This window comes from Solanum tuberosum, unplaced genomic scaffold (genome assembly GCF_000226075.1).
Source record: "Solanum tuberosum cultivar DM 1-3 516 R44 unplaced genomic scaffold, SolTub_3.0 scf00532, whole genome shotgun sequence".
Classification (NCBI taxonomy): Eukaryota; Viridiplantae; Streptophyta; class Magnoliopsida; order Solanales; family Solanaceae; genus Solanum; species Solanum tuberosum.
Genome location: NW_006239461.1, coordinates 69,256 through 86,023, shown reverse-complemented (window position 1 = coordinate 86,023; position 16,768 = coordinate 69,256). Strand labels below are relative to the sequence as shown.

At 32.0% G+C, this 16,768-nt stretch overlaps 1 protein-coding gene and 1 pseudogene across 3 annotated transcripts; one reads left to right on the top strand and one right to left on the bottom strand.

The window, feature by feature from the left end:
- Nucleotides 1-487: 487 nt before the first annotated feature.
- Nucleotides 488-2,751, top strand: LOC102590747 (histidine-containing phosphotransfer protein 1). 3 transcript variants are annotated; one of them, XM_006365209.2, is made up of 7 exons: nucleotides 488-592; nucleotides 712-804; nucleotides 1,131-1,261; nucleotides 1,359-1,427; nucleotides 1,586-1,657; nucleotides 2,261-2,333; nucleotides 2,487-2,751. In XM_006365209.2, exons 2-7 carry the CDS (start codon nucleotides 745-747, stop codon nucleotides 2,535-2,537), a joined length of 456 nt encoding a protein of 151 aa, XP_006365271.1. In that variant the 5' UTR covers nucleotides 488-592; nucleotides 712-744; the 3' UTR covers nucleotides 2,538-2,751. The 3 variants fall into 3 exon arrangements, with proteins under 3 accessions (XP_006365271.1, XP_006365270.1, XP_006365269.1); XM_006365208.2 differs by having other exon boundaries at nucleotides 502-592; nucleotides 697-804; XM_006365207.2 differs by lacking the exon at nucleotides 488-592 and having other exon boundaries at nucleotides 599-804.
- A 4,800-nt stretch (nucleotides 2,752-7,551) lies between these two features.
- LOC102596868 (uncharacterized) lies at nucleotides 7,552-13,467 on the bottom strand (annotated as a pseudogene).
- Between the last annotated feature and the right edge of the window lie 3,301 nt (nucleotides 13,468-16,768).

Genomic DNA, 16,768 nt, shown 5'->3' with positions numbered 1-16,768 from the left:
ATCAAACAAAACAATTTTTTTTTAGCTCTACTTAAACTAGTAATTATGTGATTGTAAATCATCGCAATAAATATATAAACGTCTAAAATTTTGAAGATGCATTCACATAAACATTTATTTAACAAATCTACTTATGGTTATAAAATGTAATTACGATAATTCTTAATGAGTAAACAGTTTACCCAATAAAAAAATGAGTAATGCCCCCAATTGATAAACTATCAATTATAAAATTTTAATTCGTTAACCAACCATTTATTCAATTACAACCTATTATAATATAAATCAATAAGTCGATTACGATTCGATTCAAAACCCACCCTATGATAGACTCACATTTGGGCCAATAGTTCCCAAACTAGTAAAGTAAAAATGACACTTTTATGGCATAGAAAAGGGAAGGGTAATAATTGGTAAAACCGTAGTGGTGGGGGGGCAAGTGGAAATGGTGGGGACTCCAATTCTTCTATGACAGTAAGGAATAGAATCAGCAATCAAACAAAGGGCTCAGCTAAAAAGGTTTTAGACATCAATTTCTGTACTACTATATCTTTGACTGTTGCCCCCACAACCCCCTTTCTCTCCAATACAGGTTATTCTTTAGATTCTTCTTCTCTGCAGCACTCTGTTTCCGTTAATTTCCCCATTTATATACCCTTCAGATCTGTCCACGAAACTCTAAAATCTTTTTAACAGTTCTATTTCTTGCAGTTTAGAGTGAGGACATAATCAAGATTCAAGGAAATGGAAGTGGGTCAGTTGCAGAGGAGCTTTGTTGAATATATGGCCTCTTTGTTTCGTGAGGTAAGTGCAAAAAGGAGAATTCTTTATGTGGGGTTTTTGCAATTTTGCTTTTTTTTTTTTTTGTTGTTTATGACCTTTTGATTCTTGGGTGGTTGTGTTTTGCTGATTTTTCTTATATTGATTTTGTTGTTTTGACTCAAAATGAATTCTTGGAGCCCCTTCTGCTTTTGACTTGTATTTTGCTGAAGTTTTTTGGGCCTTTCAAAGGGGGTTCTTGGTGTTAGATTTCTTCTTTTGTTTTTGTTTTTGTTTTTGTTTTTTTTTTGTTTGTTATTCTTGATCTTTCTACTTTAGAGTTGATGTATTTTGCTGTTTTGATTCAAAAGGGATTCTTGGATGCTCAGTTTAGTCAGCTTCAGCAACTGCAAGATGATAGTAACCCTGATTTTGTAGTTGAAGTAGTGTCTCTCTTCTTTGAAGATTCAGAAAGACTTCTCAATGATCTCACTATGGCTTTGTGAGTATTGTCCCCCTTTTTGCCTTCTTGATCATCCATGGAAGCATGTTCTCTCTTTTCATTTTCTTTAGTTTGAATTTGTTGTGTGTTTTCTCAGAGATCAGCCCAATGTGGACTTTAAGCAGGTTGATGCTCATGTTCATCAGCTCAAAGGTAGCAGCTCCAGGTACAGTAAGACCTTAAAGCTTTCTTTGAGTTTTTGCAAATTTTATAATTTTTCATGAGTAGAAAGGTTAAAAAGGTTGAATCTTGAATCTGTCGATATGGTCTTTCGATATTTACTCTCCTGAGGTGTTTTTTTGGTGTTTATGATCGACTGAACAGTGTTGGTGCTCAGAGAGTGAAGAATTGCTGTGTCCCTTTCCGCAACTGTTGCGAAGAACAGAACACTGAAACGTAAGTTTCATTGCTTTCTGGTTCTTTCCCTATGCACAGCTTATATCGTTAGAAGTCTCTTGAGAAGTTGAAAGTTTTAGATCATGTAGTAAAATTGGTTAGTAATCTTGCTTAGAATAATATTGAATTTCTCTTGAGGTTGTTGAGTAGGTAATTCTGATAAGATGAGCCAATCCAATAAGAACAGTCATAACGGTTATTCATACAATGATGTCCTACTGATTAATTTTGACCAAGCTATGTTAATCTCTTGCTTTGCCTGGTGTATAATGTGTCCACCGAAATTGAGTATGCCTGTGTTTCCAGTTTAAGGCTATGTTGAGTGATATACCGGTGTGTCAATCGAATGTTATGACATGTTTAAGTTGACAAGTTTCAAAAGTCCTACAGCCACAAATGTTATGATATGTTTAAGACTACAAGTTGCAAAAAAATTCCTTTCCTTCTGAAACTTTGTGCACATAAATTGAAACAGAGGGAGTAATCAATAAGAAATACTATAGGTTCATAGTGTACCTTAAATGATGAACTGTCTTGTGTCATTGGGGATGCAAGTTATTTACATGATTTGCTTCTTATCTTCTGGTTGATCGGATCTTTTAGGTGCTTGAGATGCTTGCAACAAATAAAACAGGAGTACTTGCTTGTGAAGAACAAGCTTCAAACTTTATTTGAGGTAGGATGATTCTTATATCCCTTTACTGGTTGGCTTCTTCCATTAGTAAATGCCAAATAGGAAGCTCTCCTCTTGATTACAATATGGAAAAATTGTATTTAAGCTACTAAATTTCATAGATACCTAAGTAACTCGCCTTCTTCTTGGCAACAGTTGGAGCAGCAGATTGTAGCTGCTGGAGGAGCAATTCCCATGGTGCAATAACTCAATGCTTATGGGATTAGCTAGCCCTAGTGAAGGAAAATGCTTACTGAATTCCGTTTGCAGAGAAGAGTTTTCTTTTAGTGATTTCCTTGTGGATCACATTATCAACTTTAGCCATCAGATTGGTCTATGCTTGCTGTAAATTATTGATGAAACACTGATACTTATCTCGCTGTTTTTAAATGAAAAAAAAACCTTGCAATCTGTTCTCTGACCTTGAGTTCTACCGATATTTGGCTTCTTTAGCATTCATTATACGATGGAATGCTGTTTTGAACAGATGTTGAGGATTCATTCTTTTCTGATTTTCGAACAGGAAAAGTTTCATTTGCTAAAGAGTAAAATGTAGAACAAAAGAGTAAAAACATACTAATATCTTTCTATAATAAAAAGAAAAACCTAAGAATTATGTTGCAGACAGAATCTATGTGAGAAGAACTAAAGAATATATGTAGGGAAATAAATTTGCTGTTCATCCAGATCGATAGGACTTTTATTCAACTTCTTTCAAATAGTTTTGAGTATTCTTATTTTGTTAAAAACATATTATACCAAAATGTATTTTTACACATTATTTGTAGAAACTAATCTAAAGTGTTAAACTCCACATAAATGTCAAAAATCTTGAATTTGAAATCATAACACTACATTATATTTAAACTCAACATATGAGACGTATGCTTCAAACTAACTAAATTAACTTAATATATTATTGTTTCTCTTTGTAAAAAAGATAAAGAGAAAACAAACAGATAATTAACCGTACTAATGAAATTTTAATGTATTATTTAAATTCAATTTAGTAAATAAATCCTAAAAAGATGCCAAGACCACTATAAATAAATAATCTTTAAAACCAAATTTTAGAGAATCATTCCCCGATCTTCAGTGGCATATATACCAATAATGCATTTGATCCATAACGATTCTAGAACGATACTACAAAGTGGATTTTTCAAACCAATAATGTATTTGCTTTCCTCTTAAACCAACAAGTTCACATGTTAACTCCATACATGATGATTCTAGATTAATACTATGAAAACTTCGAGAGCATAAATAGAAAACCTAAATTAAGTCTTAACAAAAATACAAAGTTAGTTTATTTCTTTTCAATTTTTCAACTCCAGAAGTTTCCTTTTTTAACCTGGACACGAAAAAAATATGTATAAACAAGAAACTTAAATCAAGTATTAACAAAGAAGCAGAGTTAGTTTGTTTCTTTTCAATTTTTCAACTTACTCTTTTGTCTAGCTTACTTACAATCGGTTGAAGTTTTGGAGAGGGTAGCTTTTCCAACTCTCACTGTCTTCTCTCTCCCTCTCTATTTCTTTTGCATTTTCTATCTCCTCTCACATTTCCTTCTCGTACTTTCTCTCTACAATTTATTATCTAAATTTTCTTTCTTCTCCATCTCTATTGATATGAAATTCTAGAGTCTTACTTAAATTATTATTATCTATACCTGTGTTTTTTAGGTAACTGTTGATTTTTGATTCATTTTTTTTATTGAATTAATAACATACATATATCAAACTTTTCCATTCTAGGTTCTTGATTTGTTGTCAATATTTGAATTTTCTTTTCTTCTCATATTGATACATCCAATTGTATTTGTATATCAGAAAAACCGATACACCTATTATCAATATCAATTGTATCTTCTTCGATGATACAACCAATTGTATCTATGTATTAGAAAAAAATTGTATTTGTGAATCAGAAAAACTGATAGCCGTGAGAGGGTGGATGTAATTCAGCTTGAACGAAGAGAGGATTTTTTTGACTTATCAAACTGTATATGTATCAAAACCCCGGATATAACCGGCCTTTGGGCTTATCAAATTCTGATGTTTAACCTATGATATGTTGGCTGTTCTAGATTCACAAGAAATTACAATATTAGTTTGTGGTTTTCTTCAATTAATTGGTGCAAACAGAACATTGTCATCCAATTCACTTAAGTTTGTATTTTCCAGTAAAAATTATTGCCAAATTGCATAAGCATTAGAAGAACAGGAGAGTAAAACATAATAATTTCTTTCTATTATAGAAAGAAAACCTAAGAATTTTGTTGCACACAGAATCTATGTGTGAGGAACTAAAGAATATATGGAGCAGTAGAGAGGGAACATGTTTGCTGTTCATCCAGCTTGACAGAAGGATTTTAGGCTTTTTGTCAACTCCTTCTATTCAAATAAGTCTAGAGTATTCTTTTTGTTTAATTAAAATATATTATACCAAAATGTACTTTTACCTATAATTTGTAGAAACTAATCTAAAGTATCAAACTCTACATAAATGTCAAAAATCTTGAATTTGAAATCATACCGCTGCGCTATATTTAAACTCAATATGAGCGGTATAGTTCCATTAATTTTTGGAACTTAAAGAAGAAAGGGGCATACTGAAATAATGCAATAACTCGAATCTAATTTACTAAATAAATCCTAAAAACAATCAAATCTCATATAAAAACCTAGCATATTCTCAATTTAAAAACCCCAAATTTGAAATTAAACCACAGAACACATTTCATTTCAAATTTTACTGAAAAATAACTACAAATAAATAATCTTCAAAAGCCAAAATTCGAAAATTCATATTAAAGAATCATTCATGCATTTTTAGTGGTGTACACATGATTTTTTTCTTAACGATGTCACTTTTCAAAATGAAAAACAATATAACATCATATTAAAAAAATAAGTTCACCAACATAATGAATTTCAATCATTTAATTGAGCCATGATCTTATAAAGATTAGAGTTGGCACAACTTCGTTATCTATATAAAAGATTCTCCACTTCTTTTATTGAGAACTCCAGAAATTTGAGAGGATAAAGAAAAATTTAAATTAAGTCTTAGCAAAGATGCAATTTTTTCCTTTTCAATTTTTCAAAAATTACTTCACCTTTTTTTTTTTTTTTATCTATCTTACTTATATATATCTAACCTTTTTTTTCCTTTTTTTGTAAAAAGTCAATTGAAATTCTAGGGACGGTTGCTTGCTGGGATCTATCATATGTCATGTGACAATATTGATTCACTTTTTATTAGATTAACTTTGATATATTAAAATTTTTCATTTTAGATTCTTGATTTGTTATTCAATATTTGAATTTTCTTTCTTCTTAGATTGATACACATTATCAATTGTATCTTCTTCAATTGATATAATCAATTGTATTTAAGTATTAGAAAAAAATGTACTATATATCAGAAAAAACTATTACATATTATCAGATTGTATCTATGTATCGAAAAAAAACGGATACAACTGTTATAAAAAAAATTGTATTTGTGTATTTATTTTAGGGGATACAATATTAAGACATTGTATCAATGTTCTTTTCATTTATGTATCACAAAAAAATGATATAGATTGTATTTGTTTATTTATTTTAGGAGTAATACAATGTGTATCTGTGTATTTATGTTTTAGTTTCAAAGCTAATATGTGTATATGTATACAATATTGGGATTTGGGAGAGAGATGAAAGGGGTACGCGGGATTTGGGAAAGAGAAGAGATTGTATATATGTGTATCTCAGTTTTAATTGAAGTACATGTTGTATTTGTGTACTCGTATCTCTCCTCTATCTCTCTTGATTTGCTCGCATCTCTCCTCTATCACTCTCAATTTTACTTGCCTCTCTATTCTCAAAAACTGTTGCTATGAATTATAGTTAAGCAAATTAAAACTATTATTCATAATTATAGTTCAAACTATAACTATTTATGAAAATTCCTCTTTATATAAAGGAAAAAGGAAAGCACTTTGCATTGCAACTAACATGAATCAATTGTACAAGAAACAAATACTATCAACATACGAATTAATAGTTTCCCATTTCCTCTTCTGCTCATAATGTTTATGGTAAGTCAAAATAGATAATTACACTTTTTGGTGGGACTATTGGAAAAAAAAAATAACAGTAATAAAGAGTAGTTATGTATATGTAATTTATATTTATAATAATGACCTATAAGTCAGAATAAAGGATGTGTAATGTATATTATATAGATATTTAAATAAAAAAAGAGAACAATGAAGAGGGTTTATAATCTATGGTAGCTCTGGGAAGATAGTAAAAAAACGACTACTTTATATTGGACTTGTCTTCATAAAACTTATTGTTATTATTTTTGCTGTTTGTTTTGTATACAAAAAATTTATTGAGCCATTTATTTGGATACTATTTTTTGGGCAGTTTAAGTACAAAATTTCTGGATTTCATTAGTTTAGTTCTTTTTGAACCGTAATCTTAGAATTTCACTAGGTGGATGGGATTGTTTTTGCAATTTCTTTTGATAAAAATGTAGTAAGAACTATTTGTTTTGACAACTTTTTGTGGAAATGAGTCAATTTGACTCACAATTTGAATATAAGAAATTTTATGTAAAGCAATTATTATTTACCCAAGTGACTATAAGTCAAAAATATTTACACTTCATTTTTGGTTTGAGCGGTCACATGTGCCGCCCTCTTAGATGCTGTATAAATCGAAAATATAAGAATACCTATAAATTATCCGTCCTTCATTGGTTGGCATTTTTATGACAATAATATAATATAACTAATACCAATAATTGTTATAGTAAGATTTAAAATTCGGATAACTACTTTGTGATAAAACAAAACTTTTCTTAATGCTTTTATCTTTCTTGATCGGTCGGATAAGAGATAATATTTTTGATATAAATATATGAAATGAACTATAGAAAATGAAATAACTAAATTTGGCCATTTTCTGGCTAGTCAAACAAGGAAGCAAACAGAAGAGTAATACACTCCTATAATATGCTTTCTATATTAGAAGCAGAAGAGTGGAATATGTAATCGTTCGAGAGATGGTTGGCTCTATCATAGTTAAAGTAGAGTATCGTTTCATCTTATGGGCATGATTCACGAATATGATAACCTGATTCTTCTGTAGCTGTTTGTCAAATCATTACAACTAGTCTAGTTTAGCTCTTCTCATCATTCTTGTATTTACAATGCATGGCTGGCTTACTTATACATACATACAATGTATCTAGGATGTGTCTTTTGCAGGTGCTGTAACTTTGACAGTAAACGCCTCACAAAAATTACTCCAGGTGTCTTCTTAGTTAGCTGAAGTGTTTTAAGAATCTTAGGAAATGCACTGAATTTCCGTTGTATGCCAAGTGGAATGAGAGTGATATTGAGGTCTGAACTCAAAACTGTCTTTGCTGCCAGAGGGTCAAGAAACATGTTCAGTTCCGCAAATTTATTTGAGGGAACATTGAATACATTTCCATTTATCAGTGTTGTCATGATTGATGTGCCCTCCGACAACTAGTATATCCTGCATCATAATTCAAAAGAAAGAGTTTTTTCACTGAGGAATGTCTATTATAGATATCTCGAGCTGTAAACTCAAACAACATTTGTTGTAGTTGATTATCTCTCGTAAGATCATAAGGATAGAAGGAACACTTGCCTGGATGGTGTTGGTCATATTTTTGCCTGCGAGAATAATCTTTGCTATGTTGGTCAATGGGCCATTGGTTAAAATGGTAACCTTGGATCCTGGATCCAGTGATTTCACCACTGACTCCCATACTTCTAGTGCCAGAGGTTGTTTGAGTTTAGGATGATCAGTGTCCCTAGGAGCTCCGAATTTAACAAAACTTTCCATTGTATATCTGAAATTATTTACATCAAGTTGGTATATCAGCAGAAAAGTAGAGTACAAACCATGAACCTAAAGGAACTAAATTTTTTTAGACACATAACATGGAATGCCAATGCTTCTACCATAGGCATATTAAGAGTAGACAATGTACCTGTGAGGACTACGAGGCAAAGAACGAGATAAACCATAGAGAGTGTCTGAGTCGAGAAATCCACCGCTGCCTTGTGGGATAACCTTGTTGTACTTGCAGTCACCAACTACAGAGGAAACAGGATCAGACTGGTTCATTGCAAACACATCACCAAGTCCCACGGGGATGTCATCACGACCCATCATATGAAGCAAATCATACACTGAATCAATTGTTGCAGCATTTGCCCAGCCAGTTGGACTCACAATTATAGCCTGAACAGAAGAAGAGATTGCACAAAGATAAGCATTGCTTCCTCAACTTAGTTATCTGCAGAATTTAGTACTAAATTGACCAAGATTTCATAATAAAGAGTTAAGAGACTAACATTCCCATTCACCCAACCAATGTGGGGAACTTAACATCTCTGTACAACCATGACTGGACATCTGGTGCCCAGAAAATATAATATAGAGACCCATCATTGGATAAAGCAAAAATTGGAGTGGATTTATCTCTGATATTATGTTAAGGAGATGGATCTTGGGCATAACTCAACAACAAAAGTTAACTCATGAGGTGAGGATTGTCTAAGACCGCATCAGGACACTTAACAGATGTTTAAGCATTGATCAAGTTATTATTATACTGAAGATAAGGAAGTACATCATACCTTGAGATTGATTTCTTCAACTGGTAACTTAAGGAGATAAATGAGAGCTATAAAATCTCCAGCACTCATATCCATATCAAACACAACATTCTTCCCGAGATGCTTGCCCCTGAAATCTGGTTTGTGAAGTTCTCCTCTGTAATGAGGAAATTGTGTAGAAAAATTGAATAATCCTGAATTTTCTCTTTGGTTTAAGGCCTGAAAGCATGAAAAAACATATAAATAAGTTGTACTAATTTTGAATCTGTAAGAAAAAAGGGGTTCGGAGTAAATACGAAGCTGGTATTCTATGAAATATATACAATCAATTCAAACTGTAATTAACTTACATCCAGGAAGCTAACAAAAAATTCTCTGTCTAGTGCACTTTTAGGATTTTGATTAGGTTTTGCTCTTACAGCAACACGAACAGGCACTCCACTTGGCCCAGCAACTTCTTTTGTATAACCATCCTGATAAACAGCATCAGCTCAGAACAGATACACAAATACAATAATCGAACAAATAATGGATCACAAATCATAGCTCATGTTTTGGCAAATGACAACATTTTACTAGAAACATAAAATACAATCCATATTGCAGATAGTGACATGGGTCAATTCTTCACCTGGCATTTGCCCATCCCATTGTTGACTACACAAACTGGATCACGAAGTCTAGTCTGAACATGACCACTGTGAACTCCATTTCTTTCCAAGTTGAACTTGGGAGTTCTACGTCCATCAAAAAATGGATTTGATCCATCAGATATCCCGTATGGCATATTTGAAGTAACAACAGTAATATTGATATACTCCATTTCTGCAAATTCATTTTCTCCTTGGTAGTTGTGTTGTTTCCTCATGATTGAAGCAGCTATTCCAGACATAAATGAATCCCACATAAAGTAACTCTGCATCCAGCAACATTATCATCACTCAATTATATTCAAGTTGATGTTTTTATATCAAAAAGTTGTGTATATGTTGATCATTTCATATCAATGTTACCGTATAGAATTGGTCATCAAACCAAGTATCACGAGCAATTTTCAGGGACTTGAAACAGTACTGTGCCTCATAGGTATGCTGATTCTTCTCAAAGGTCTCAAAAAACTCTTTGGTTATAGGAATGGTGTTTGTGGCATCCAATGGGACAAGAGTAACTGGAATACCAGAATGAATCACCTACATTATAAGGAAAATGATCATTAAGATTAGCTACAAGCATACAACACATGACTAGAAGTCACGTCTCGAGAAAAGAATGTGCAGAAAAAATGCCTATTGATTTTTGTAATACCTGGTAAGCAGCAAAAGGATCCATAAACAAATTGAATTCTGCGTAAGGGTTGCTTGTGTAATCTGTGAATAAATTGCCATGGTCACCACACTGTCGAGGTTGGCAAGAAGAGGTTGAATTCTTTGGACAACACCCTGTAGGATTTTGTGACCTTACACCACCTCCCATTATGTAAATATGCTCAATATTTTTCTTTAAATGTGGATTACTTAGCAGAAATAGTGCAAAGTTTGTATGTGATCCAATGAGGAAAACTACGGTTGGCCCTGAAGAAATTGTTTTAATCATTACTTGCTGAGCAGTTGCCTGTCTAAGAGGAGAATATTGTCTCTTGCCCTGGTTACAAGTTCCAAATTAACACACATTAATAAGCAATGAGAACTAAGCTTAGATGTCTCATTGGGAGACAAGAAGAATGGTACCTGTGGAAGGAAACTCTTTCGGAATCCATAATTTGAGTCGATATCCAAGCGTCCTCCAAGACCAACAGGTACAGCTTGTCTATATCTACAATATCCAGCTGTAGCATATCCCTAACAAAAGGGCAAACAAGGAGATGTATAAGTAAGAGGCATTTTGAATTGTGTCAAAGGTAGAGTAAATGGAGAATTATTGTCACCTGATCAATTATAGGGAGATATCCACCAACATCAGGCAGAATGGTACCATTAGGAAGTATTCCACCTTCACCTCCCATACCAACAGCAATATCGTCGCGCCCCATCATGTAAAGCATATCATACACTTGATTTACAGCATGTCCTGAATCAGTCCATCCATTTGTGCCAATAGTTATAGCCTGAACCAAAAGGTTTTATCAATATGATTTGTCTAGCTAGGGACAGAGTAATCTCAATGATGTGAGGCCTTTTGTGAATAAACCATGCAGCAATATCACAACATGTTAAAAAGTATCTTTACCCTGCTGGTATCAAAGCCATATGGTTTGGCTTGACAAGTATGGATATTTTCTCTGGGAAAACAAGCTCCTTAAAATTGAATTTTTTCATGTCCCGTTGGTCAAATGTTTTAAGAAACATTTTCTTTAAGTAAACAAACTCCATAAAAATGAGAAAATAAACTTCCTAATAAAAGCAGGAAAAATAAGTTTTACTAGTGACATTCCAATTTGATTGTGTTCATCTCTCCCTCCAACGGCAATAAACCTCATCTTCACCCCCACCTTATAGCCCTCATCCACATCATCTCACACCCCTACCTCCCCACGCCCACCTTTCATTGAGTTTATATAAATTATATACAAATATTTTTACAATAATAATTTTAATTTTTACCTACGGAAAACATTTTTTTGGTACCAAACACATCCTTTAGTCAGTTTGAGGTAGTTGGTGTGGAATGTGGGATCCAACCAGTAGTCCAAGTTTTTTTCAATAGCTACTCTGATGACTCCAAGTTATTTGTATTAAAATACAAAAAGATATTCTTGCCGGTCCTTTTTACTTGTCAAATTTTGATTTGACATATCTATTAAGAAAATAATGATTTGTATAGTTGTTCCTTTTTACTTGTCATTTTTGAGAAATCAAGAAAACACAATATTTTTTACCTATTATATCTTCAATTTATTAACATCAAGTTAATGTCTTTGAAAAATGTAGTGAATAAAGATATTTGAGATCCAATCAATTAATAGAGGTAAAATGACTCACTATAACAATTGATATTTTCTTAATAGGTGTCAGGTCAAAATTTGACAAGTAAAAAGAAACAGGGGAGTATCATTTTACCCCTATTAATTGATAGAGTTTTAAATATATTTACTAACTACATTTTTTAAAGACATTAACTCAGTGTTAATAAATTGAAGATATAATAGAAAAAAAAATTGTTCTTTCTTGATTAGTCAAAAATAATAAATAAAAAGGAAAGTCAAAAATTAAAAAATATTTGAAAAATAACTAGGGGCAGAGGGAGCAATCCATTGTCTTTTTTCTTTTTCTAACTCTCATCTGTTTTCTTCAAATCAAAAGCTTAACTTGAAATTAAATGTTCTGATTTAATTTCTATAACTTTGATTATTACTTACTTTTTGTATTTTATTAATACAAAAATAATAAATTGGAGCTGTCAGTTTCTATGTCATTGACGTGGCATGATCTTAGATACCTATTGACCAACACTTGACTGGAAGTACTCAACTAACACATGCTGTCATATTACAATTCTTATCAAATTAATTAGTTTCAGGACTAATTAATTAATTCCAGTTGTCCTCAGATTTTCTAAAATTAAGTATTCTCTAAATCCCTATACGCTGTCATATATATAACTTATATTAAATGTCAAAGAGTCAATTAGACTTTAACCTTAATCTTGTTTTGGCAATAATGATAACTTTGATTTCCACTTTACTCTACTTTATGATAATTGAACCTTGTTATTTTAGGAACATATACTCTTTTTTTTCAACCTATACATACATACATACGAATAAGTGTGATTTCAGGAACCTATACATACATACATACGAGTGTGATTTTAGGAATCTATATTACAAGCTAAATACAAAAGAATTGTTCATTTTGCATTATTTTTAATGTCTTTTTCCTGTTTTCTCCTCATGGACAATTCAAGGAAAAAATTATTTTGTTACTATTTTGTAAGAAAATGAAGAGATTAGAGTGCATATTATTAAAAATAATAGAAGAGGATGCAATATTTAAAAAAAAAAACAACACACAATACAGGTGCAAAATGCAGAGAATTTTAATTAAATAGTAAATAAGAAATATATTACTATAAATAATTTTAAATGATTATTTTAGATTAATAGAGTCATAAAATTCTTGGATTCAAACCTTTTGCAAGACAAAATTCACATACATATTTGGCACAAAAAAAAATCAATCATGCATCCACATAACATGTTGATTATACATTAAACAAAAAATGTGATCTCACCATGATCGCACAATCAAACTTAAAGATTCAAATAATAAAAAAAAAGAACAAGGAGCAAAAAAGAGTACCTTCAAGTCAATTTCAGATCTATTAAGCTTCAAAATGTAGAAAAGAGCAAAGAAATCATCAGTATCCACATCTGTATCCAAAAGAATTCTATGAAGACTCTCTACTCCATTGAAGAAAGTTGGCACAAATAGCAAAATCATTAAAAAAATTCTATGAAAAAATCCCAAAAACAACATTTTTTCTTTCTCCTTCATCACAACAAAATCTTTATTTTTCTAGACAAGTGAACTTCTCTTCACTATATATATATATAGAGAGAGAGAGATTCTTAGATGTGTTATAAAGTCATGTTAGGTAAGTCTAAGTCATATATACAACCTTGCATTTATTTTTTTCTTAATGGGATAATATGGAGAAAATCAAGATTGTGGATTATATAAACGTGCATGGAAAAGTCAAAGAAGAATAAACAATTATAAAGAATGAGGTCAAGGATGGTGTTCGATTTGAGGTGGTGGTAGAGATGAATTTTGGTTGGTATACTTTCTCTGTTACTTTTTAGTTGTTATGTTTTCCGAAAGTCAATTTGACTAATTTTTATAGTTAAATTAAATTACATTAATTTGATATGATAAATTAAAAATTTAGATATTCAAAAATTATACGAAAAGTATAAATTGCAATTTTTTGCATATCAATATAATGAAAAAATATATCATTAAATATTAGTCAAAGTTCCTATCATTTGACTCTAAAAAAAGGAAATCATGACAATTAAAAACGAACGAGGGAGTACTCAATATTAATTGACTAGACACATGTTGAAATTGGGATGGTTAAGATTTCTTCATAGTAAATGGAAGTCTCGATTTTTTTTTTAAAAAAACCTATTTTTTTTACACAAAGAGCGTGCACACTTCCTAATCCAGCGCGAATTTGAATTAATTCAATTAGTGAATTTCATGATTAAAAAATTAAAAAATAACACGTGCGAATAGATTTTATAGACTTAGAAAATCTTTATTACACATTATGGTATGGACACAACGATATCCATATTACAAAATATAATGAATTTTTTTTAATCTAGTTTGAAAATTTATCAAAATACTGCACTATTTATGAATCGATATTTATTGGCTAATTTTGATTTGCATCATATAAAGATTCACTAAAAGTGAAATAACTTTCTAACTAGAGATTCTAATTTTCATGATCTGAATTTGAAAGCTCTACATCATTATAACGTAGTCCATTATATATTTTTGAATTTTTTTAATCATATATGTATAAAAGAATTTATATTTGTTCAATGCATTGTTGTCAATATAAATATATTGTAACACCTCAGAAAATTTTGAGTTAAGACTCGAATCGTTCTTCGTAGTGAGTGAGATTTTACCAAGAAATTAAAAATTTCTTAAGTATTAAGGTCACTAGATGTATCACCTTGAGTTCCAAAAAGAATTAAATTGGAAATAGCAAAATCTGAAAATTTTGCAAATTAAGCTAAGTATGAGTTTTGGGTCGACTTCAAACGACCATAACTCATAGCTCAGGATGATTTAGGTGTTCTACCATATACCGTAGGAAATATATTTGAATTATCTTTCTAATGCCACCGAGTTTGCTCAGTTTCGAGTTCATATGAGGGAGATATGTCCATTTGAAGTTGGGATGTCTAGATAAGGAAAGTCAAAACCGGGTTTTAGAGGGGTATTTTGGTCTTTTCCTTACCCAATCAGATTTAATTCGTTTTTAGTAATATTTTAGGGTATAATCTGATTAGGTTTAGTTTTATAATCCTAGTTTACGCCTAGGGTTTTAGTTGAGAGTTCAAGAAGAGAAAAGAAGAAGAGAGAAAGAGGAGAAAAAGAGAAGGGATTCGAAGCGTTCGTCGAAATTCTTGAGAGTTGTTGTGGATTGTCACCATGGGTTTGATCCCTAAGAGGTATGTAAGCTTCCATAGTGTTGGGTTTGTTCACCCATACGCCAAACATATTATTTTCAGCGAAATTTCATTCTCAAAAATTTGAAGGATTTAAGTTCTTGATGGTGTTCTTGAAGTTCATTCTAAATCTTGTTTTGTTGGGGTTTTGATGATTTCTTGAGATGAAAGTGATTGTTTTGAGTGGATTAGTGTGTACTTAGGTTGGGTAATTGAATCTAAGGAAAACTTGAGAAAAGAAATCGATTAAAAGCGATTTAAGGTCAGAAAACGAGAGGAAAAGTTCGTCAGTTTTACCTGGGGCAATGCTGGCGCAACATGCCCCCGTTGCGCCAGGAAGGCTGGGGCGGCGCGCCAACAATGCGCCAGAAATGAGCCCCAGTAAAGTTAGGCCTGGCGCGGCGCGCCAGTGACACTCCCGAATCAGGTAAAGTTAAGAGTTAAGTCTTAAGAGTTCTTCCGATCATTTTGAGAAAGTCCCTTTGAGTCCTTCTGAGGAGTCTTCTACAATTTCTAATAACTTGTTTCAAGACTCAAGTAAGTGAGAATGAGAGTGAGGAGAATGTATTCATGAGTCAACACTATCACCTAGATTCTTCATCTCATGAACCATGACTCTTTAATTCATAATTCACATTCAAGAGAGAGTTAAGAGTAGAAATTCAAGAAAGCCTTTGAGTTCGATTGTGAACCCTTTGAGAGCAACTATTGATTTGAGTTAAGTTTTGATGAAGTAAGTAAGAGAATGAGAAGAGTAGTATACATGATTTCCATAATGTTATGTAGACCTACAAGTCAAGTCATTCATGCCCATAAATTCCGCATGAACTCCAGACCATAAATTCCGCATGGACTCCATAAATTGAGTATCATTGAGAGAGGTAATACCTTCAACTTCTAAGTCTTGAGTATTTTGTTCCAAATCCCCTTTGAGATTATATTTCTAATCATGGGACTATTACATGTTACCCATGAGGTCTTTGAGTTGAGTAGTTCATGCTCATAGTTCCGCATGAACCCTCAGAGTTGAGCATTCTTGAAGTGAGTAGTATCATTGAAGTTCTTGAGTTTCAAGTATTGAGTTCTATCTATGGTTATTGAAAACCTTGCATTGAGTCGTTCATGTCCATAATTCGGCATGAACCATATTTTAAGAAGTCTTTTACAAATGTTTAAACTTTGTTTTAAGACTTAAGTTTTAAAGTTGAGTAAGTAAGAGTAAAGTTCATTTTCTTTAAAATGATATATGGGAACTAAGTATTCCCAAGAGTAAATGTTTTCACAGAGGAAACTGAGATTTCCAAAAGAGTTTTGAGCAAGAAAGGGAACATCGATTCTAAAGAGAACTTTTAAGCTAAGTTTTGAGTAATTATCTCAAACCAAAGGAAGAAGTTGTTTTAAAACATATGAGCTAAGTATATCTTATGGAGTAGTATTGAGCACCGATATGGGGACGAGTTTGAGTTCAGATAACTCACGTCACCATAAACCATGTAGCCATCATAGTAAAGGATCATACTTTTTAGATAAGTCCTTAAGATGCTTTTAGTATAGACTAGTGGATCCACTTAGTGAGTTAGGTTCTATACCCCTGGCAAG